This window comes from Nannospalax galili, unplaced genomic scaffold, assembly GCF_000622305.1.
Source record: "Nannospalax galili isolate Female #2095 unplaced genomic scaffold, S.galili_v1.0 scaffold853, whole genome shotgun sequence".
Lineage (NCBI taxonomy): Eukaryota > Metazoa > Chordata > Mammalia > Rodentia > Spalacidae > Nannospalax > Nannospalax galili.
The window spans coordinates 362,495-386,924 of NW_008332825.1; the positions used below are offsets into that span (position 1 = coordinate 362,495).

A 24,430-nucleotide genomic window follows, 5' to 3' on the forward strand; every position below is an offset into this window, starting at 1 on the left:
AGCCATTTAAAATTTTTTTTTCATGTTTTAGTATCTTTGAAATAAATGCACCTTACAATCATTGTCAGCCTAGAAGAAACTGAAGTTCTTGCAGAAATTAGTGGCATTTCCTCTGTCTCCCAAGGTCAGGCCCCACTCACTTCTCTGTGTGAGTTTTTAGGGATGCTGAATTGGGCAGACCATCACCAGAAGCACTGGCTTGCAGCTCAGATTCACTAGCAAGGCTTTTTCCCCCAACTCATCCACCTAACACCAAGACCAAGAGCACTGCTGGCTGCCATTTTGCATGGTGAGTCTACATCTTGCTCTTAAACTAAATGTCCTAACTTCATGTGAGGTCAGCTGCTATCCACCTCATTTTGAAAATTTAATATTTCTTTTGAAAATTACATTTATTTGTTTGTGTATATGTGTGTGTGTGCACATTCATGCCACAGTGCATGTAAGGAGGTCAGAGGGCAACTTGCAGCAGTCAATTCTCTCCTTCCACCATGCAGCTTCTGGGGATTGTCAGGCTTGGTAGCAAGCACTGAGCCATCTTGTGGGCCCCTAATTTTTTTTTTTTTAATTTATTTAGTCTTTTTGAAACAGGGTCTCCCTGTAGTCCCAGCTGGTCTGGAATACACTTTGTAGACCAGGCTGGCCTTGAACTCACATAGATCTACCTGCCTCTGCCTCCCTAGTGCTGGGACTATAGGCGTGCACCACCACGCCTGCTTTTTTTTTTTTTTATTTTAAAAGTTTGGGGCTGGAGAAATGACTCAGTGGTTAAAAGCACTTGGCTGTTCTTGCAGAAGGCCGGGGCTCAAATCCCAGCACCCATATGGAAGCTAACAACCAACCTAACTCCATTCCAGGGGATCTGATGCCCTCTTCTGCCCTCCGCAGGCACTGCATCACATGGTGCACTTACACATATGCAGGCATAACACTCATACACATAAAATAAAAATAAATAATTCAAAATAAAAAAGTAAAAGTTTAAAAAACTTTTAGGCCAGGCACGGTGGTACACACCTTTAAATCTCCGCACTTGGGAGGCAGAGGCAGGTGGATTTCTGTAAGATCAAGGCCAGCCTGGTCTTCATAGGGAGTCCAGGCTAACTGGGGCTACAGGGAGAACCTGTCTCAAAAAAACTAAAAACAAACAAAAAAAACCTTTTGGGACTGGAGAGATGGCTCTGTGGTTAAGAGCACTGTCTGCTCTCAAGAGGACCCAGATTCAGTTCCTAGTAGCTAACAATTATCTGTAACTCCAGTTCCAGGGAGTCTGACACGGTCTTGTGACCTCTGTGGGCATTTCATGACTTGAGTGCACTTACATACATGTAGGCAAAACACTCATATGCATAAAAATAAATAAATAAAAATAATTTAAAATTTTATTTGCTGTGTGTGGTGGTATATACCTTTAGTCCCAGCATTCGGGGCAGAGGCAGGTGGATCTCTGTGAGATCCAGGCCAGCCTGGTCTCCATAGTGAATTCCAGGTCAGCTGGGGCTACAGGGAGACCCTGTCTCAAAAAGACCCCCAAAAGGTTTTATTTTTACTTATTTATTTGTATTTTTTAAATATTTTATTATTTTTATTTTATGTGTATATGTGTATTGCCTGCATGTAGGTAAGTGCACCCGTGTCGTGCAATGCCCATAGAGGACAGAAGAGGCTGTTGAATCCCCTGGAACTGTAGTTACAGACAGTTGTTAGCCACCACGTGGATGCTGGGATTTGAACCCTGCTCTTCTGCAAGAACAACCAGTGCTCTTAACTGCTGAATCATCTCTCCAGGCCCCTATTTGTTTATTTTTATTTCACGTGTATGAGTGTTTTGTAGAACAAGACCCTATCTCAAAAAAACTGAAAAACGAAGCCCACAAGATAGTTTAGCAGGTAAAAGCACTTGCTGTGCAAGGCTGACAACTTGAGTTCCATCCCCAGAACCCATGGTTGAATCCTGAAAATTGTCTCTGACCTCCACACACACACTGTGGCACACATGCATGTGCACTTGTACACATATACCATATACACACTAATAGTAATAATTATTATTATAATAATCATTATTATAAATAAAGATTTACCAGTTTAGGGCTGGAGAGATGGCTAAGAGGTTAAGAGCACTGGCTGCTCTTCCAGAGGACCCAGGTTCTCTTACCTGCACATGCTTCTGCCTCCTTAGTGCCAGGACTTCAGGTGGGCACTACTATACTCACCTTACCCATTGTTTTTCTAGCAACGTAGTTGGGAACAGTCCCTGCCTTAACTTTAAGGTCTATCTCGGGTCAGATTCAGACCCCTCTGCACAGCCCGGTACTGTCTCACTTCTGGCTCCTGTGCCCCTCCTTTCCCTGTTTCCTCATACTATGGCCCATACTGCCCAGTGTCAAGGGGGGCCCATCTCCTCACTGGTGTCCATCCCTTACCTCACCTCCCATGGCAGAAGTTGGGGCTCCTCTATGCTATATTAAAAAGAAGTTTAAGGCCGGGAATGATCATACATGCCTTTAATTCCAGCACTCGGGAGGCAGAGGCCAGTCCCTCTGGACAATTTTTAGTGCACATCTCTGATGCTCATGAACATGAACTATCCAGATACTTACAGTCCCCAGAGCATCAGAAATGATCTTCACCAGCCTGCTCAAATGGTCAGAGAGATGCCAAATTGTTGGGAGCTATTAATCCATTATGTACATAAGCTGTGGCAGGCTTGTTTACTGAGTTTGTGTTTTGCACACCAGTACCTAATCTGCCAAATCAGGAGGAATGTGTTTATATGGTGGAGCTCACAAAACAAGTATTTGACCGCTCCTTGACCCTCAGATACATGTGGGAAAAACAGCTGTTGAAACTAATTGAGTTCTTCTGTATAAAAAGGCAGAGCTGAAATAAACCGGGGCTGCAGTCTCTACTGACAGTCCTCCCAAGTATCTTTTCTGTCTCTTGTTTTTTCTTTCAATCCTCACTCCCCTTTAAGGTACTGTCCGTCTTGGCCGGCTGGCACTGGCACCAAATCAGCGTTGTCATTAGCTATGTGTATCTGTGTGTGTGTGTGCATGCACTCGTGTGCATGTATCTTCGTGCACATGCAGGTGCACTTGTGTGTGTACAGGTGGAGGTTGGAGGACAACCTTAGCGTCCACCGCCTTTGAGACAGGGGCTCTCACTGGCCTGAGTTTACCAAGTAGGTGGGCTGGCTGGTGAAGGAGCCCTAGGGATATGCCTGTCTCCTGCCACCTCAGCATTGGCATTACAAGCCCATTCCATAGTGCCTGGCTTTTTTATATGGGTTTTGGGAATTGAATTCAGGTCCTCATGCTATGGTGTATCTTGTCACACACAGTGAACATGTATGAATGTGGGAGACTGGTGAGGATGGGGCAGAGCCAGGCTGAGGATACAGCTCACTCCCACACTTACCTTCAGCAACTTCCAATGGGCCTTGGGATTTTCGAAGCTCCTTTACAGTTTCCAAGAACTCTTTGCCCCCAGCCTTTTCCAAGGCTTTGCCTGCAAAGGAGAACAGTAGAAGTAATGGTGGGTGTCCTTTCAATAGAATTGTACAGTCAGGCATGTTCTTAGTAGACCAGGAAAACCTTAGAAACTTCCCATTTGTTATTCTGGTTACCAGTGGTTGTCAGTGGCAGGGCTGTCTGGGCTTCTGTTTGGCAGACTCAGCTCAGCTTTGTTAAAGGACCTTGTTGGGGTGATTTGGACATGTAGCAGTCTCACAATGTGAATCCTCAAAGTGATTTGTTTGTTTTGTTTTTGAGGCAGGGTCTCAACTGTGCAGCCCTAGCTGGCTTGGAATGTATTACGTAGTCCAGGCTAGCCTCAAACACACAGAGATCACCTGCCTTTGTCTCCTGAGAGCTGGGATTAAAGGCATGCGTCACCATGCCCTGCCAAAAGTTATTAAACAAAATACAGTTTTTGGTGCAGCTTCAGTACCTATATTGACCGTGGTCTTGGTCCCACCAGTGTGCTATAAGTCCTTGGCTTCAGGGGACACACAGGCAGCCTGGCTCTTCCCTTAACTTGGTTCTCAATTTTCTTTTCTTTTTTTTTGGTCTTTTTGAGACAGGGTCTCCCTGTAGCCCCAGCTGGCCTTGAACTCACAGAGATCTGTCTGCCTCTGCCTCCTGAGTGCTGGGATTAAAGGCATGTGCCACCATGCCTGGCTTATTTTTAAGAATTTTATGTGTATGAGTGTATTGCCTGCATGCATGTAAGTGAACCTGTGCTATGCAATGCTCAAGGTCAGAAGAGGGCATCAGATCCCTTGGAACTGGAGTTATAAACAGTTGTTAGCTGCCATATGGGTGCTGCGAATTGAACCCAAGCCCAGGGGCTGGAGACATAGCTCAGTGGTTAAGAGCACTGGCTGCTTTTGTAGAGATCCTACATGGTAGCTAACAACCATCTGTAACTCCAGTTCTGGGGGAGCCAATGCCCACTTCTGACCTCTATGGGCATTACACAACATGGGTACACTTACATACATGTAGGTAAAACACTTATACAGATAAAAAACAAAAACAAACAACCCCCACATCCAACATGGCATCTGTTGTTTTATCAACTTGATACAAACTAGAGATACCTGGAAAGAAGGAACCTCAACTGAATCCTCCATTGGCTTAGTCTGTGGCCATGTCTGTGAGGCATGTTCTTTCTTTTTAAAATTAAAAAATATTTTATTAATTAAAAAAATTTTATGTGTATGAGTGTGTTGCCTGCATGTGTGTAAGTGCACCTGTGCTATGCAATCCCTGGGGAGGTCAGAAGAGGGTGTTGGATTCTCCTGGAACTGGAGTTACAGACAGTTGTTAACTGCCATGTGGGTGCTGGGAATCCAACCTGGGTTCTCTGCAAGAGCAGCTAGTGCTGAACTGTCTCTCCAGTCCTATGAATCATTTTCTTAGTTGTTAATTGATGTAGGAGGGCTCAGTCCACTGTGGGTGGTACCATATGGTGGGGGGTAGGTGGGCTGAATTAAAAAAGTAGCTGAGCAAGCCAGGGGAAGCAAGCCATTGGTCAGCTTTCCTCTGAGGTCTCTGCTTCAGTTCCTGCCTCCAGGTTCCTGCTTTGGTATCCCTCAATGAACTGTGAGCTGTAAGATGTAATAAACTCTTTCCTTTTCAAGTTGCTTTTGGTCAGTGTTTTATCAGAGCAACAGAAAGCAAACTAGAACAACACCCATGTGGAAAATTCCACTCCTAATTTTACGTGATACGTCACTGTCCAAACTCAGGTATACTAAAAATACTGTGTAAAGTTACCTCAGGCTGTGTGTGAGACAGATGAGGGGGACCCACCTCTCTTGGGGTCACTGGGAAGGTGTTAAGCGTTGCTAAAGCACTGTTAAAAATCTGTTGAAGTCATTATTGGTGTTAAAGATTTTTTTTTTGTCTTTGTGAGACAGGGTCTCCTTGTGGCCCCAGCTGTCCTGGAACTCATTATGTAGACCAAGCTGGCCTCAAACTCACAAAGATCCGCCTGCCTCTGCCTCCCAAGTGCCGGGATTAAAGGCGTGCGCCACCATGCCCGGCAAGATCTTTTTTTACTTGAGACAGGGCCTCACTATGTTAGCCCTGTCTGGCCTGGAACTTGGTATATAGACCAGCCTGGCCTTGAACTCACAGAAATCTGCCTGCCTCTGCCTCCCAAATGCTGGTATTAGAAAAGATGTGCGCCATGCCCAGGTGTTCTTTATGTTCTTAGATAAGCACTCCTTCTGATGTTCAGAGTGACTAAACAAAGACATCAGGGATGGGGCAGTTGATGTCTGCCTGGTGGCTGTTGGACTTTCCCATGCTTTTCCATCATTTGCCCTGAGCAAAAGGGTTGTCAGTCAAACAGCCAGCCGGATTATCCTTATCCTAACACTGGTTGTTTGGAACACTTCTGGATGCCTAGGGAAAACTGCCCAAGGATTGCAGCTGATTGCTCCAGCTCCTGAAAACAGCCACATCCAGGGCTGTTTCAAAGTATTATACCAGAATGTTTGCTGTCATAAGCCTTAGTGAACTCTGAATGACCCTGAGACCACTTCTACTTAGGCTAGAGAAGGCACACTTCCCCTGATAGCTTAGCACAGGGACTGCTGTGATTGGTGTTCAAGAGACAATGCTACGATTGGTGCAAGCAGAAGCCTTCATCTGCATGAGAGGTTTATGGTGGTTTCTATACTCCCCTCTCTTCTGACAATGTAGGTGGACTGTTCAACTCACTTTGGTGGGTGTCCTAGTTTGTTTCTTCATTGCTGTGACAGAACACTCTGACCACTACCGACTTGGGGAGGAAAGGGTTTATTTATCTTACATCTCCTGGGTCACAGTTCATAAGGGAGCCCAAGATAGGAACTCAGGGCAGGAACCAGGAGTCAGGAGCTGGAGCACAGGCCATGGAGGAACACTGCTTACTGACTTGCTCTCCTGGCCCCTGCTCAGCCTGCTTTCTTATGCAACACAGGTCCACCTGCCCAGGGGCAGCACCACTCACAGTGGGCTGGGCCCTCCCACATCACTCAACAATCAAGAAAATGCCCCACAGACATGGCCACAGGCCAGTCCAATGGAGGAAATTCCTCAATTGAGGCTCCCTCAACCCAGGTGTGTCAAGTTGACATTAAAGCTATCCAGCACAGTGGGTCAGTTGGGAGTCACCCTCCTGTGCTATCTCCCCCAGTGTTGCAACATTCAGCCTAATAAAAGTCTTTTTTAAAATTTTATGTGTATGAGTGTATTGCCTGCATGTATGTGCACCATGTACATGCAATGCCCATGGAGGCCAGAAGGGGGCATCAGATCCCCTGGAACTAGGTTGCTCTGAGCTGCCATGTGGGTCCTCTGCAAGAACAGCAAGTGATCCTGCCGTTGAGCCCTTCTCTAGCCCCATATAAGGCCCTCTCAAGTGGCCTTGCCTACTTTTAGTAACACAGCCTAGTCGGTAACATGAGAAAAAACAGCAGCTGAGACAGTGGAGTGGCAGCGGCAGCCACAGCTAAGCAGTTGGCAGGCAGAGCTACGAAAGTGGCAAGGCGCTGGCTGCCTGACAGCTGCAGGAGAGCAGCAGGGTTGGAACCAAGGGGACAGCGGAAGCAGAACTAAGACAGGAGCTGAACAGAGGCTGTAAAGAGCCAGAGAGGGGCTGGAGAGCTGGCTTAGCGGTTAAGAGCACTGGCTGCTTCTGCAGAGGACCTGGGTTCAGTTCCCAGCACCCATGCAGTAGCTAACAACCATCTGTAACTCCAGTTCCAGGGAATCTGATGCCCTCTTCTGGCCTCCATGGGCATTGCATACACATAGTGCACTTATATACATGCAGGCAAAACACTCATATGCATAAAATAAAGTGAAACAAAGAACTGTAACGCAGGGCTAAGGGGCCAGTACCAGTACCCAGGGTCCAAGGAGGGCTGCAAGCCCAGAGAGGGCCAGGAGCTGCTGTTAAACTCCTAGAGATACAAACACTGAGGCAAATACAGTAATTCTCTAGAGGTTCTAGTATATCCCACAGAGACAGAGCTCATGTGGCCCTCAGGTACAGGACAGCTGACTCCCCAAGGACTAGCATGTATGGTGGGCTATGCCATGGTGCCCTCCCAAATCTTAGGGCCTTACCTATATCTTCTTTGAGGTCAATTTCGGCTGTGGTTGGGTGGACAATGCCCTCCACTCTCATGGAGCCAATATGGCTGATGTCACTCTGGGTCAGTGATAGCTGCGTTAGAAAGAAAAGTTGAAGAGAGGAAGCTCAAATCCTACTGAGAATCTTCACAATTTACTCATTATCATTGCTTTTCTCAATTACTCAGACTGAGGGTCAACATAGGGGTTGAGTCTCCCAGGTGCTTGCTTTGAGATCAGGCTTCATGTACCCCAGCCTGGCTTGGAACTCACTGTGTAGCCAAGGCTTGCCTTGAACTGCAGATTCTTCTGCCTCCACCTCCCAAGGGCTAGAATTACAAGCCTGTGCCACCAATGCCTGGACCTCAGGTGTTTGGATTATAGCAGGCTCCTTTGAGGTCAGCAGTTCTGACTTCCATTTTGAGGCTAGCCAGCACGCAACAAGCCTGCCTCCTGTGCCAGGGATGGAAACCAGACCTCCCTTTCTCTTTCTTTCCCTCATCATTTGTGGCTTTTATTCCCAGCCATGGTGGCCTTGGTTTCCATCGATACATCCTCTCAGTAGCTCTGTGTGGGAAGAAGCCCAGGCCTTGCTCTCCTCTCTGCCCTGCAGTAGTTCAGAACACCTGGGGCAGGTGCTGCACACAGTGATCTTGCTGCGTTGGCAGGAATGAGCTCTGGTTGCCAGCCTGCTCTTGCCTTGTGGCTTCTCCTCCTCCTCCTCTTCCTTCTTCCTCCTCTTCTTCCCTCTTCTTTCTACTTCCTCTTCTTCCTCCTCCCCCTCTTCTTCCTCCTCCTGCTTCCTCTTCCTCTTCTTCCTTCTCCTCTCCTCCTCCCCTTTCTTTTCCTTCTCCTTCCCTTCTTCCTCCTCTCCTTCCTCCTTCCCCCCACCTCTTCTGCCCCCCCCCCGTCCTTCTGTGTTATGGATGGAACCCAAGCCTCCTGCATGCACTCTACCACTGAGCTACACCCCCAGCCTAGGACCACATTCCTGGGGCTGCCTTTTGCAGTTTGCAGCAGAGTAGGAGGAAAAGCACATCTTACTGCTTCTCCAAGTGAGCAGGAACTTTCCAGTTCCCTAGATAAGTCTGAGAAGAACCTTAAGGCCCTGGAGGGAACAGACGTTCCACATCTTTGCCTCCCTCATCTCTTTCACCATGGATGAATTAGGAACTGGCCATGTCCCTGCTCCTTTTAGACCATGCCATCCCCAGATACTGAATGGAGGTGAGCTTGATCTTTAGACTGAGAACACTCAGTGGTCAAAGATATGACTCACTGACCATTTTGTGTATCTTATTTCAGTCCCAGTTGATTTGGTAGATAAACTGTCTGCTCAGTAAACTTTACATACATGGAAATGAACTATTTGTGTGTCCTGTCAGTGAATCTGTCCTGTTAGTTTTCTTTCTTCAACCCAGGAAGGCAAGTAGATGGGATTACTGGCAAATAATTCATTTCTAACTCTGGGCCTATTCAAGGAACCTATATTTCTATTTTCTCCCTTTGAAAAATGACACTGAATCATGGAAGCAAGCGAGGCCTCTTGGAGACTGGCAGTTAGCTATGGATTTTTCATGGTGGGTGCAGGCATAATTGGGGCTTGGATTTTGCAGCTGAATCAGTAATATCATTCTATCTATTGATTAGAATCTCCAGGTTGACATTTGGCTGAACAGCGTCAGCTCGAGCAAGGGCTGGTTTGCTCTCACCATGAGGAAATCACCATAGCTGTTCCATTTAAAAACGAATAATTAAAGACAAGGGTGAAAGTCATTCAGGGGTGCATGGGATGAGGGAGGGATGGTGACTTGTAAACAACAGGCTCGGAAAAGGTCACAGAGGTTTACTGCAGCCCAGCCCCAGGTTCTTTATTACCTTCTGCCCTAGCATGAGGCTCTTCGAAGACAGGATGGTGAACCCGTCCCCTGGCCCATCTTCAGAGGTGGAATTTGATGTTCCTTCTTTATCGCTGTCCTTTGGTTTGGACTGTGAGTAAAAATCAGAAGGACAGATGAGGAACCATACATAGAGCCCCGTGTGGCTGCATTATGGTTCTTCCATGGCTGCCACCAACTGGGATATGACAGGAAGTGGTCAGGTGGTGTGCTGTGTTATGCTGAATGTTTGCTTTGGTGCTAAGGACTGAATGTGGGGCCTCAGGCATGTGGGCATGTGCTCTGATACTGGGTAGGCAGACTCCTAGGCCCTCTTTGCTCCCTTCCCCTCCTACCTCCCCTTCCTTCCATCTTTATAGCATCCAAAACAAAAGATTTCCTTATGACATTTTCATACATATATATCTTTGTACTTGGCTCACCCCTCCACTATTCTCTCTGATGTTTCTTCCTTTTCTTTCTTTCTTTTTACTTTATGTGTATGACAGTATTGCCTGCATGTATGTAAGTGTACCCATGTCATGCAATACCAGAAGATGGTGTTGGATCCCCTGAAACTGGAGTTAGTTACAGGTGGTTGTTAGCTGCCATATGGGGGCTAAGGACAGAACCCTGGTCCTCTGCAAGAGCAGCCAGAGCTCTTAACCACTAAGCCATCTCTCCAGCCCTCCTTTTCTTTGTTTTAGGGCAGGGAACTAAGGATTAAACCCAGGGCCTCACGCATGCTAGGCAAGTGCTCTAGTCTGTTGCCACAGCCCAAGCTCTTCTATTTTTTTTTTTCTAATTTTGTTTGGAGACAGGGTCTCCCTATAGCCCCAGTTGGTCTGAAACTTGCTATGCAGACCAGGCTGGTCTCCATCTCATAGAGATCCACCTGCCTCTTCCTCCTGTAAACTGGGATTAAAGGTGTGCCTCAATGAAGGCACATCTGTTGTTTCTTGATGAAGGGAAATGATGCAGCAAGATAAGGCAAAGAAAAGGATGCTGAATAACATGATATGGTAGGTCCATTCTGAGTGCCTGCTTGGCTTGCATGATGCCCTCAGCTCTATCTCTAGCACCTCATAAACTAGGCATGGTGGCACACAACTGTAATGCTAGCACTCAGGAGGTGGATGTAGATCAGAAGTTCAAGGTCATCCTCAGCTATAGAAAGAATTTGAGGCCAACCTGGGATGTATGAGACTGTCTTAAACAAACCAAACCAAATAAAAACCAGACCCCCATAACATCATAAAGATTAGTATAAGAGCTCACATGCCCCTGTAGTCCTTACCCAAACCTAGATAATAGGTACATTATTCTTGGCTGTTTATGTTAACCTGTCTACAATTTTCTATGCTTGGGGTTTATTGGAACAAGCATCTGCGCTAACTGGCTGGTCACAGAGAGCTACTACTGGACCTCCCCTCTTCCCAGGGCCAGGTGGGAACTGGTGGGAACTCTTGTATGATCTTTTACATCATCTGGAGGTCTGTGGAATGACAGTTTTACAAGCTCTCAAGCAATACTGCCACCATTCAACAAAAGTATCTGTGGTGGGAATGCCATGTCTCTGCCATTTGGGGCTGCTGAGTGCCTGAAACGTGGCTAGTGCATTTGAACAGTTAAATCTACGCTTGGCATTATTATTACTGCTGTCATTATTGTTGTTGTAGTGCTTGGGATAAAACCCAGGGCCTTGTGCATGCCAGCAAATGCTCTGCCACTGAGCTATTTCCCCAGCTTAATCTTAATTCAGATTTCAGTAGCCACATGTGACTAGTGGTTGTTGTACTGGACCAAATATGAAAATGTTTCTCCACAGGTGGCATTATGGAGCTTAGCCACTTGGCTTAGAAGTTGCACAAAACACCTGAAATCTATTGACCAAACACAGGGCACTATGTAGGGGAGCCTGGAGATGGCTTAACACCCAACATGAGCTTCGCAGAGAAAAGAGAAGCAATATTCCAGGTTAACATCCCTCCTGATTTTAGAGGGGGCGATGTTACAGTTTGGCTCTTAAATGTCCTTCAAACACTGTGGTGAAAAGTTTCAGAGGCAGCCTATGGTACTGTGGGGAGGTGGTGGACATTTAGGATGCAGTGCCTAGTAGAAGTGAGATCATTGGGTGGGTGGACTTAAAGGAGATACTAGGACCCCAACCTCTCTCTCTCTCTCATTACTTCCTGGCCACCATGAAGTGAGCAGCTCTGTTCTACCAGATACTCCCACCATAATGTTCTGTTTTGATGTAGGCCCAAAGCCATAGGACCAGGTGAACAGTACCATGAGTCATAATGAACCTTTCCTCCTCAGATATTGAATCTCAGTGATTTTGTTACAGTAATGAAAACTGACTAACACAGGTAGTAAGTAAAAGGGAGCGGAGGACTGGGAGTGTGACTCAGCAGGAGAGTACTTGTTTAACATGCACAAGGCCCTGGGTTCCATCCCAGCTCTGCTAAAAAAGAACTGGATCTGAAAACCACCACTCTTTGGGTTTGGAAATGTACAGCATGCCTTCTTTTGAAGATTTGAGCTTTAGTCTCAAAGGTTCTTTATTCTTCTCTCTATACCCTCTCCCCCCTTTTATTTCCTAGACTGAGTCTTACTGTGTTGCTCAGGCTGGCCTCAAACTTGTAAACCTCCTGCCTCAGTCTCCCAATGCTGGATTACCTGCACCACCTTCTCTGGCTCACCATAACACATTTGTATCACTTTCTCCCAGTGGCCTGCTGCAGAGTCTTCAGTCTTTTGGAATTGCTGGTGGGTCATTTCATTTAGCCTTCCCTCTCATTATGTGAGTGTCTTAGCCCAGTCAGCCTGCTATGAGAAATAGCACAGACCAGGTGGCTTTCAAACAACAGAAATATATTCCTCATGGTTCTGGAGGCTGGCAAGCTCCAGGTAAAGGTTCTAGCAGATTCTGTGTTCATCAAGAGCCTGCTTTCTCACAGGTGACACTATATCACCCAGTCCTCAAGTAGTGGAAGAGGTGAAGCGGCTGTCTCAGGCCTCTTGTAAGGACACGCTGATGATGAGTGTTAAAAGCCAATCTGACAGGCTCTAGAGTCACCTGGGACATGGGTCTTTGGGCATGGCTGTGAGAGAGTCTCTTGAATTCGCTAATTGAGGTGGGAAGTCTCACTCACTGTGGGTGGTACCATTTCCTGGTAGGGATCCTGGACTGTGGATGAAATGGAGGAAGGAGCTGAGGATTCATTCTTCCCTCCCTGCTCCTGAATATGGATGTGATATAACCAGCTGCTTCAAACTCTGCCACCTCGACTTCCTGAACTGCATACCCTTGAACTGTGAACCAAAATAAACCTTTCTAGAAGTTGTTTTGGTCAAGGTATTTTATCACAGCAACAAGAAGGGAAACTAAAGGTCACTAACCTTGAGCACGAGGGATGTGCCCCTATGAGTTTCCCACTTCCCAAAGGCCCCTTCTCCTAATCTCATCCCTTGGGTTAGATCTCCAGAGTGGGGTACCCCACTCTATGCAGTGGGAATGCCCAGCTCCTGACACACTCCCTGGCTCACCTTCTTGGATGTCCGTGGCTTGGCAGCCTTGGATTTCTTCCCTCCCTTCTTGCCAGATGCTGCCTTCCTTCCTCTCTTCTCTGGGGGTGGGGAAAGGATGGTCTCTGACTTGCCTTTGGTCCCTCTCTTTTTGGCCAGCAATTCGGGGTGAATTCTGGGCAGGACACCTCCACTGGCGATGGTCACTCCTTTCAGCAGCTGAGAGAGAAACACAAACACACTCATATGGCAAAGAGCTGGCGTTTTATACAGTTCTAAGCATTAGCAAAACAAGGCTTGGATCTGGTCTCTGATTAAAGAAACAGCCTAACACAGTGTCTCCGGCTTGTCTGTGTTTTGCCTGTAAAGCATCTCTCTGTAGGTACCAAGGCATCCTGTGGTCTTACACAGAAAGCAAAACAAAACAGAATAAAGGAGTTGGAGAAGGGCTAGAGAGATGGTTCAGTGGTTAAGAACACTGGTTGATCTTGCAGAAGATCTGGGTTCAAATTCCAGGACCCACATGGCAGCTAACAACTGTCCATAACTCCAGTCCCAGAGGATCTGACAGCCTCTTCTGACCTCCACGGGCATTGCATGATACAGGTGCACTTACCTACATGCAGGCAATACACACATAGACATTAAAAAAAATTATAGCTTGTCAGATGAAAGGATGAATTATGGAGAAAGTTCAGTACAGAAGAAGTAGAGATGATGGAAGATAGAAATAGGGAGGAAAGGAGAGTTAATTGTAGAAGAAATCCAGTGGTGAGGAATCCGAATGCCACTGAACACATACATGTGAAGGTAGCTTGTGCCATCCACTGCCCAAGGGTGAGCCCGCATGTAAAGTGCCATTCCCTTATTTGGGACTTAATGTTTGAGAGCAATGGCTACCTCAAAGAGTGCAGTTTATACACAGGTCTAACCAGAGTCAGTGAGGTTCTTCACTGTCAGTCACCTGTCTCAACTGAGATCTGTCCTCCACGGGCATTGCATGATAGAGGTGCACTTACCTACATGCAGGCAAGATACACATAGACATTAAAAAAAAAAAAAAAGTTTAAAGGAGTTGGAGAAGTTGAAAGTGGGATGCTGCCCAGAGCTCCAGAATTCCAGATGACAACAGGGCAAAGGGCCACACATGTGGAAAGCACAAATGGTCAAACCTACGTTCAAAGGTTAACACAAGGTGCCAGCCAGGGGCTTGCACGTGCTAACACACATCCCTTCAGTAACACACGTTTGACCCATGCACCTCCCAGTTGATATGTTTATTTATTTCAAATAATCAATCTACACTCATATATTGTATATATCCTGAACCAGTGGTTGGTCTGAACCCACAGCTTGACCACAAACTGCTAGACAGCCACTTGCCGAGAGCAGCACAGACAGCACCGTGTCTAGAGATATTTACAGCAAACTGGCAGCTGTTGTACCACTACTGAATCTGACAATCGAGGCTTGGCGTTGATGTATTTTTCTTTCATTTCTCTAGTGATCAATTTTTATTACATTTTTTTGGAAATGATCCATCTATGATGGATTGGCACTTGGAAGATACTTTAGTTTGAGAAGAATGAGATTAGGACATAAATCTAAATAAACATCTTATACTATTTTCCTGCAAGCTTTTGTATTCTGGGCCAGGAGGGCAATCACTTGAGTTTGGAGTCAATCAGTTCTAATACAGAAATAAGAACTCACCTATTCTGATTCAGATTAACAATCCACATGGTTTGGGTGAAGAAATTGATGGTAATATGTGCACTGTCCATTCCTCAGTAGCATAGACTTGTATTTAGTGAGGAAACAGGATCTTGAACGCATAGCAGGATCTATTCCAGAGGCACTTGGTTTTGGTTCTGAATGACAGAGCTGTTAGAATTCGCTGTTTTCTTCCCTGGTCAGATTGTGTGTGTGTGTGTGTGTGTGTGTGTGTGTGTGTGTGTGTAGATGGGATTGGGAACTGTCATAGGAATGACTGACAGCTGACTGGATCCAACCAGGATCATGCTTGTCACACCTATCCCCCTTGCTCCCTCTGGGGTGCAGACATACCTGGTTGAGCTCCTCGTCATTGGCAACGGCCAGAAGAATATGTCTGGGGGCTATCCGGGCCTTCTTGTTGTCTCTTGCGGCATTCCCGGCCAATTCCAGGATTTCCGCTGAAACAATAATGGCGGCGGGGGGGGGGGCAGGTGGTTAATAGCTGATTGCGGAACAGCTCTGTGCTGGAGAGCTTCAGCTGACACACATGGGAAGGGGCCCTCTCTTGGGGGAATTTCCTCTATCAGATTGACCTGTGGACATGTCTGTGAGTCATTTTCTTGATTGTTGAGTGATATGGGAGGACCCAGCCCATTGTAGGTGGTGCCATCTCTGGGCAAAGTGGTCCCGGGTTGTATAAGAAAGCAGGCTGGGGGCTGGAGAGATGGCTCAGTGATTAAGAGCACTGGCCATTCTTGCAGAGGACCCAGGTTCTATTCCCAGCACCCACACGGCAACTAACAACCATTCATATCTCCAGTTCCAGGAGATTCGACACCCTCTTTGGTTCTCCATGGGCATTGCACAACACAGGTGCACTCATATACATGCAGGCAATACACTCATACACATAAAATAAAAATAATAAAATATTAAATAAAAGAAAGTAGACTGTGCACATGCCAGAAGTCAAGCCAGTAACTTGCCTTCAGGTTCCTGCCCTGACTTTCCTCAGTGACAAACTGTTACTTGGAAAAGAAAGATGCAATAAACCCTTTCTTCCCCAAGTTGGTTTTGGTCAGTGTTTTTGTCTCAGAAACACCAAGCAAACCAGAACAGTGTCTGGACTCCACTCCTTTAGAAATGGCTTTGAATTTGAATTTGACTATATTTACTTTGTGTGTGTGTGTGTGTGTGTGTGTGTGTGTGTGTGTGTGTGTGTGTGTTGCTTTTCCTGGGCTTAGAAAGAAATCAAGAAAGCTGAAGTACACTCAGCTTACAGACATGTAAGGCACTTGAGCAATGACCTCTGGCAAAATCTTAGGTAGAAAGACTAACATTTCCCATGCTCCCTTGTTGGTGTGATCATGGGATTAAGTTCTGACCAATGGGAGACAACCTGCTGTGAATTCCTGGGACAAGTCCACAGAACAGCCCTTCTTCCCTTCTACTTCTGTTCTGGGGACATGATGGTCAGACTCTGAGCAGCCATTTGTGATCAAGAACCTGGGATCAAGGACAGGAGGAAACTGAGCCTCCTTACCAATATGGACTGTCTTTTTTTTCCTTTTGTTTTTTTTTGGTCTTTTTGAGACAGGGTCTCCCTGTAGTACCAGCTGTCCTGGAACTCACTATGTAGACCAGGCTGGCCTTGAACTCACAGAGATCTGCCTGCCTCTGCCTCCCAAGTGCTGGGATTAACCACGCCTGGCCTGGACTGTCTTTTTACACTTCTTATGCACAAGAGTGAAATCACCTCTCTTATTTAAGCCAGGCAGCAGAAATAAATCCTGAGCAGGCCAGAATTCAGTCCACAGAGGGGGAGGGTTGAGAATATAGGGATGTAGGTAAAGTCTGTCTTTGGTACTCAAAGAGACTACCTTTTATAATTCCCCTACCCTGCCTGATGTGCCAAACCCCGCACCCAACAAAGTGGATGGGAGGAACTGATTTATACTATGAAGAATGCTAGCCCTGAAAAGTCTAATTCCTAAAGATGGGCTTGGATATGAAGGCATATTGTAGTCGGGTGTGGTGGCACATGCCTCAAATCCCAGCACTTGGGAGGAAGAGGCAGGTGGATCTCTGTGAGATTGAGGCCGGCTTGATCTATATAGTGAGTTCCAGGCCACCAGCCAGGGCTACTGGGAGACCTTATCTCGAAAATAAACAAACAAAAAAAAAAAACCAGGCCAAAAAAAGAAGGCGTATTGAGGCCCAGGAGTCTTCAATATATCCCTCAGGAGGTAAGCATGATTTTAACGTAGGGCTACTGGGAGACCTTATCTCGAAAATAAACAAACAAACAAAAAAACCAGACCAAAAAAAGAAGGCGTATTGAGGCCCAGGAGTCTTCAATATATCCCTCAGGAGGTAAGCATGATTTTAACGTCAGCAAACATGGCATTTGGTAAATGTGAAATGCTTATAAAAAGCAATGTTGGCAAAGCTGTATATACTATTAAAATAATGAACTTTGTGGAATTGGTCCAGGTGTGTCCAGCCTGTGCTGTGTGGCAGGATAACATCATCTACATGGTTCCTGCTTGACAACCATGGAACCGAGTTACAAAACAAGCAAAATACCCAAACAGCAACAAAAAACATTCACACAATATAACTTTACATTGTTTCAAATCTTATTTTATTCTTATCATGTGTATGTGTGCATGGTATATGTATATGTGCACATGTGGTGGTCAGAAGACAACTTTGTGGAGTCCATTCTCTTCCATTTTTACATGGGTTCAAACTTGTGTTACCAGGTTTATCAAGTGCCTTTACTGGTTGAGCCGTCTCACCCACCCTAAAGTTTTTGATTTTTGTGTTGGGCTGCATTCATGGCTATTCTGGGTGAATATGGCCCCTGGGCCACAGGTTGGACACATCTGGTACTTTATACCATTTTTTTCTCTATGTCTTCTTATTTTCTTAAAAATATTTTATTCATGATTGTGTGTGTAATGTATGTGTGTGGGTGTGTGGCACACACCCACATGTAGAGACCAGCAGACAACTTTGTGGAGTTGGTCCTCTCCTTCCACCTTAACGGGGGTTCTGGGGATTGAACAAAGATAATCAGGATTACGTAGAAAGTACGTTTTCCTGCTGAGCCATCTAGTTGACCCTCTTATTATCTGTCTTATTTTGCTGTTTTTCTTTCTTCTTCAATTTTTATTTTATTGTTTTTGTAAACATTTGCTTTATTTAATTAAAGATTTTCTTCTTCTTTTCTTTTAGAAAGATGATCCACTAAGTCAAAATTGTTTGCTTGAAAAAGTGTGAATGAGGGTCTAGAGAGATTTCTCAGCAGTTAAGAGCACTTGCTGCTCTTTCAGGACTCAAGGTTGGTTCCCAGCACCCATATTAGGCAGCTCACACCACCTGTAACTCCAGCCCCAAGGGATCTGATACCCTCTTCTGGATCTGATATACATGACATACATTTACACAGACACACATACATACACATAAGTAAAAATTTTATTTATTATTTCTATTTTATGTGTGTGAGTGTATTGCCTGCATGTGTGTAAGTGCACCCATGTGGTGCAGTGCCTGTGGAAGCCAGAAGAGGGCATTGGATTCCCTGGAACTGGAGTTAGGAACAGTTGAGCAGTTAGTTGTTAGCCACCATGTAGGTGCTAGGAATTGAGCCTGGGTCTTCTGCAAGAACAGCCAGTGCTCTTTACCACTGAGCCATCTCTCCTGCTCATATAAATAAAAATAAATCCTAAAAAAAATGTGAATGAGCTCGGTGAGGTGGTGCATCCTTGCAAATCCCACCTTGTAGGAGACTGAAACAGGAAGATCATGAGTTCCAGGCTAGCCTGGGCTACACAGTGGGATGCTGTCTCAAACAAAAAAGCACACACACACACACACACACACACACAAATGAACAAAGATGAATGTGTTTTAAAGAAAGTTTTCTTCACTTAGAAAGCTAGAGGCAGTGGGCTAACATATTTCACTGGGAAGGGGGAAACTATGTGTTTGCATGAATTGTTTTTGTCCATGTGTGTTTTGAGGGCATCTGCTGGTCCAATGGCATAAATACTCAGCTCTGAAATGAACAGGCAGATATGCATGCGTCTTTACAATCAACCAAATAGCAGAGCACATGAAGACACTATCATTCATAGACTCGACAGCAATAGAAGAAACTTGGCATAAGCCTGCCATATGAATCGAGCAAATGTGATTAGAAAAAAAATCAGAATAAAACAAACATTAGAGTTAAATATTTATATAGCATTTCCATAGTGAAAAGTGCTAAAGAATTGCAAATCAGTTTCCATGTTTTTCTTAGAATACTGAGCAATGGAGTGTGTTTACCAACAGTTCACTGACACAGTGACCATGTTGGTATATGTATGTGTGTGTGCATGTGTGTGTCTGTGCAAGTGTGCGTGTGTGTGGGGGTGTATACACCTGTATGCAGGTGTGCTCATCTGTGCATGTATGTAGAGGTTAGAGGTTGAAGTCGGGTGCCCTCTACCACTCTCCACCTTACTTATTTTTTGAGACAGCGTCTCCCTGTAGACTCAGCTGGCCTGAAATCTGCTATGTAGACCAGGCTAGCTTTTATCTCACAGAGATCTGCCTGCTTCTGCCTCTGCCTCTTGACTAAAGGCAGAGTGCCACCACTCCCGGCATCACTTTACTTAAAAAAAATTATTTATTTTTATATTAGGTGTATGAGTGTTTTGCCTGTGTGAATGGAAGTGCACCCATTTGTGCAATGCCTGTGGAGGCCAGAAGAGGGCATCAGATCCCCTGGAACTGAAGTTACTGAGGGTTGTTAGCTGCCATGTGCCTGCTGGAAACTGAACGAACCCCTGTCCTCTGCAAGAGCAACCAGTGCTCTTAACCACTGAACCATCTCTCCAGCACCCTCCACCTTACTTTCTGAGACAAGATCTCTCACTGAACCTGGAGCTTGCTGTTTTGGCTAGATTGGCTGGCCAGAGAGCCTTAGGGATCCACCTGTCTCCCTCAACCCCAGTTTTGGGGTTACAGGTGTACACTAGTGCGACTGGCTTTTACAAGTGTTCTGGGTTTCTAATTTGGGTCCTCAAGCTTGTATAACAAGCCCTTTTCCCAGTGAATCATATCTTCAGCCCTGTGACCATGCTTTCGGAATTAAAGACTGCAGTTTGAGTTTGTAGCATTGCAGTTTAAGAAGCATGGACACACTTGCTGGGACAATGCGGCAGGAGGTTTGAAATTGATGCCACATTAGCTTATGTCACATTACCTATTATGTGGCATCAGGTTGATGCCCAACTTCCCTTTCTCATAGAAGTAATACATCATATCAAACCAAGCATAGTGGTGCACACCTATAATTCCAGCATTCAAGAGGATGAGGCTGAAGAACGGTGAGTGGGAGCAGCCTGGCCACAGAGTGAGATATTGTCTAAAAATGAAAGATCACAAAGAAAATCAATAGAGTTGGGGTTGCAGAGATGGCTTAGTGTGGTTAAAAACACTTGCTGTTCTTGCAGAGGACCTGGGTTCAGTTCCCAGCACCCACATGATGGCTGACAACCATCTTTAGTTCCAGGGGATCCAATACCATCTTCTGACTTTCATAGGCACCAAGCACATTCATACACATAAAATAAAAATAAATAAACCTGGGGCTGGAGAGATGGCTCAGCAGTTAAGGGCACTGGCTGTTCTTGCAGAGGACCCAGTTTTGATTCCTGGCACCCACATAGCAACTAACAACTGTCCATAACTCCAGGTCTAGGGGATCCAACGCCCTCTTCGGACCACCGCCCTCTTCACCCACCATGGGCAGTGCATGACATGGGTGCACTTATATACATGTAGGCAATACACTTATACATGTAAAATAAAAATAATAAATAAAACATTAAAAAACTAATAAAAAACCCCAAAAAAACTAGGTGTGGTAGCACATGCCTTTTAGTTCCAGCACTTGGGAGCAGAGGCATGAGGGTCTCTGTGGTTAAGAGCACTGGCTGCTCTTACAGAGGACGCAGATTCGATTCCCAACACCCACATGACTGCTAACAACCATCCATATCCCCAGTTCCAGGGGATCTGATGCCCTCTTCTGACCTCCTCAGGCATTGCACAACACATGTTCACTTACATACATGCAGGCAATACACTCATACAAATAAAATAAAAATAATAAGTAAAATGAAAACAAAACAGCAATAGAATTATTTCTGTGACCAAATACCCGACCAGGAGCAACTTAAGGGAGGGAGGGTGTATTTTAACTCATGGTTAGAGGGGATACAGTCTGTTATGGAGGTGCAGGCATGGCAGAAGTTGGCTCCATGGTAGCAGAGTCAATGGTTGGGACTCTTCATCCCTGCTGGTTCCACAGCCTCCAAAACAGCCCTACATGCTTGTGGCTTCAAGAAGCCCCTGAGGAAGGTTAGGCTGCTTCCAGTTTGTTGGACAGATGTGTGGGGGATAGGGCCACAGGCAGCACAGGCAGGCAGTTCCACAGCAGTACCATGGAGGGTGCAAGGTAGAGCTCATGAATGTGTCAGCTCTTGGACTGACCCTTCTGACAACTTGTAAGAGAACAAGCTGACCATGTGCTCCAGTGCAAAAATCAGAGGTAGGACCTTATCTTTTCTCCCTTTGAAGAGAAAAACTTAAGGGGATTGGAGAGATGGCTCAGCAGTTAAGAGCACAGACTGCTTTTGCAGAGGAGCCGGGTTCAGTTCCCAGAACCCATCATTGGAGGATCATAACCATCCATAACTCCAGATCCAGGGGATCTAATGCCCTCTTCTGGCCTCTGGAGGCATTGCACTCATGTGCACATATCCTCAAACAGACACACACACACACACACACACACACACACACACACACACATGATAAAATAAATTGTCTGAAAGGTATTTATTGTCACTGTTTTTAATCAACAATTCATTTATACAGTGACCATGCTTTCTTTTTAAAATATATTTTTTTCTTATTACAATCTATTTATTGATTGGGGGGGTGGGTACTTGCCACTGCATATGTGTGGAGGTCAGAGGACAACTTTTGAGAGTCAGTTCTCTCCTTCCACCATGTGGGTTCCAGAAATCAAAATCAGTTGTCAGGCTTGGCAGCAAGTGCTTTTACCCACTAAATCATCTTGCCAGTTCTTTTTAAAAAAAATTATTTATTTACTATTATTGTATGTGTGTATCTCTCTCTCTCTCTCTCTCTCTCACACACACACACACACACACACATACATACAGAGTCATAACACAACTTTCAGGAGTCAGCTCTCTCCTTCCGCCATGGGTTCTGAGAATCAAACACAAGTAGCAAGTGCTTTTACCCACTGAATCACCAAGCCAGCTCAGTGACCATGTTTTCTAAATCAAAAGCTGGGGCATTGTATTTTGAGTTTCAAATGTTGTGATGACAAATATGTTCACACAAATGATCAAGTTTTGCTACTTTCTTGAGTAGTTTTATTGATTCAGGGGACAAAAAATTTTCATATTGGTAATCCATGGAAACTGGGTCTATTTGGATTTGTCTTATTTCTAACTCTGAGGGGAGATCGCTGTTCTGGTGAGTGGCTGAGACAGCTGTGCAAGACCACAGACTTCACTGTCAGAGCCCTGGCCTCTTGGGTGCCCCTCTTCCAGCAGTAGCAACCATTGAGAATATGGCTGTGTCTGTAGTAATAAGAATAATTTCTTCAGTCAAAAGGGATGTTCTAAAGTTCATGTATATTATTTTGGGAGAGTCCATGACATCTCATTTTGTTTACAATTTTAAATTATTTATTTATTTAATGTGGGTGAGTGTTTTGCCTGCATGTAAGTGCACCCATGTCATGCAATGCCCAGGGAGGCCAGAAGAGGGGGTCGGATCCCCTGGAACTAGACTATGGACAGTTGTTAGCCACCATGTGGGTGTTGAGAACTAAACCAGAGTCCTCTGCAAGAGCAGCCAGTGCTCCTAACTGCTGAGCCACCTGTCCAGCCCCCATTTTATTTATAATTTAAACCAAAGCTGGATTGTCGAGCCCACAGAAAATGGAAACTACCTCCTTAAATGTAGGTTGGATCACAGAGTGCCATGCCTTCAACCGTCTGTCTCTTTCCTTAACACATTCTTCCTTGTCTGCTGATCCACAAAGTCGGGGTGTCCTGGAGCTCTGTGTGCCTGCCATTCTATCTGGGTTTACAGTCTTTGGAGGAATGCCATCCAACCCATGGCCCTGTGTCTCCACCTGCCCACGTGGTCACATCTGCACCCGCAGCCCCACCAGAGTGCCACCTGGACAGCATCCCTTAGGGGTTCCACAGGCAACCAAGTTTACCATGTTCCCAAATCAAAATCATTTCCCAAGCCAGGCATGGAGGTACATGCCTGTAATCCCAGCACTCAGGAGGCAGAGGCAGAAGGATTTAGATTTTAAGGCCAGCCTGATGTCATAGTCTTAACCATGCACTTAATTGGATTGAGAGATGCCTAGGAGATCAGTAAAGCACACAGCTGGGTATGGAGGGTGTTTTCAGGGATCGTTAAACCTAGCGTATGGTTTAGACCATGAATGGACTCAAACCCTGGATACTGGGAGGTGGTGGAAATGTGGAAGGTGAGACCTGGTTAGAGGAAGGTCACTGGTGGCTGTTTCCTGTCCTGACCCCTTCCTGTTCCTGCTCTGCTCTGTTTCCTGGTTGCTAAGATCTGAGCTGCTCCACCACTTACCAGAAGCCAAAATAATTCCTCCCTTTAAGTTGTTTTCCTTGGGCATTTTGTCAGCCATATAAATACAACTATTACACACGGTGAGACACTGTCCCAAAAGGAAAAAAAAAATACCCCAAACCTGCTCCTCCCGCCACCTTGGGTCTAACAACACCATCTTCTATTTGGGAGAGTCCATGCCTGTGTGAATGAGGCACCTTCACAACATGGATGACCCCACAGGGGGACACTGTGGGGTGGATGCTGTGAGTACTGGTTCCCAGCTGTGCCTCCCCTTCTGGGAGTTGGAGGAAGTGCCAGGTTGTGTTAGGGCTTGACCAACACTGGAATGAAGCTTAAAACAGCCCCACTGGTGCCCCGGGCTCTGGCATTGCTCTTTGTCAATGCTCTCCACCTAAAGGCTCTCAGAGGTCATCTGGTGCCTGCAGCGCCCCGGTCTGTCTGTCTGTCTTTGTGCATGTGGGTAAAATGTGTGCATCCTCCATGGGATCCAGGGCCTTGCCTTGCCCTCCCACGTCTCCTCTCTTACCCCTCCCATTTCCCGGCTCTCTTTTGTGCACACCATACTTCCTCAGTTCCTGGAAAGGGCCCCATACTTCTTTTTGTCAAACTTTGGCTTCACCCTCATTCCCACCTCCCTGACCTTCATTGACTGCCCTCCCACCTGAATCTGGCTAAGTCCTACTTATTACCCAGCCTAGCCTCTCATCAGCACCAACTGAGGAAGCTGTGAAAAATCCCAGTGCCCAGGATATAAATCTGAATTTCTGGGGCTTGGAGCTTGGGGCCCAGGTACCAGGATTCAAAAATCAATGGACTTTATAGGAAGAAAACCAGAGCAGAAAATCTGGCTTTGGCCCTAAGATACTTGCTTTATATTAAGCAGGGCCTGGGCAACCCCCACTACCCAAAGTTCTCCAACTCACAGCTTCTTTTTACATTTAAAAAATTTTC

At 45.8% G+C, this 24,430-nt stretch overlaps 1 protein-coding gene across 1 annotated transcript in view; it reads right to left on the minus strand.

Annotated features, from left to right (window-relative positions):
- LOC103729722 (core histone macro-H2A.2) overlaps positions 1-24,430 on the minus strand; it is a 67,325-nt gene that overhangs the window by 15,316 nt on the left and 27,579 nt on the right. Inside the window, exons 3-7 of the mRNA XM_008827794.1 lie at positions 15,107-15,213; positions 13,061-13,258; positions 9,510-9,620; positions 7,626-7,725; positions 3,421-3,510 (exon numbers count right to left, since the gene is read on the minus strand). Of these exons, the coding sequence (XP_008826016.1) occupies positions 3,421-3,510; positions 7,626-7,725; positions 9,510-9,620; positions 13,061-13,258; positions 15,107-15,213 (606 nt within the window). The remainder of the gene's footprint in view (positions 1-3,420; positions 3,511-7,625; positions 7,726-9,509; positions 9,621-13,060; positions 13,259-15,106; positions 15,214-24,430) is intronic.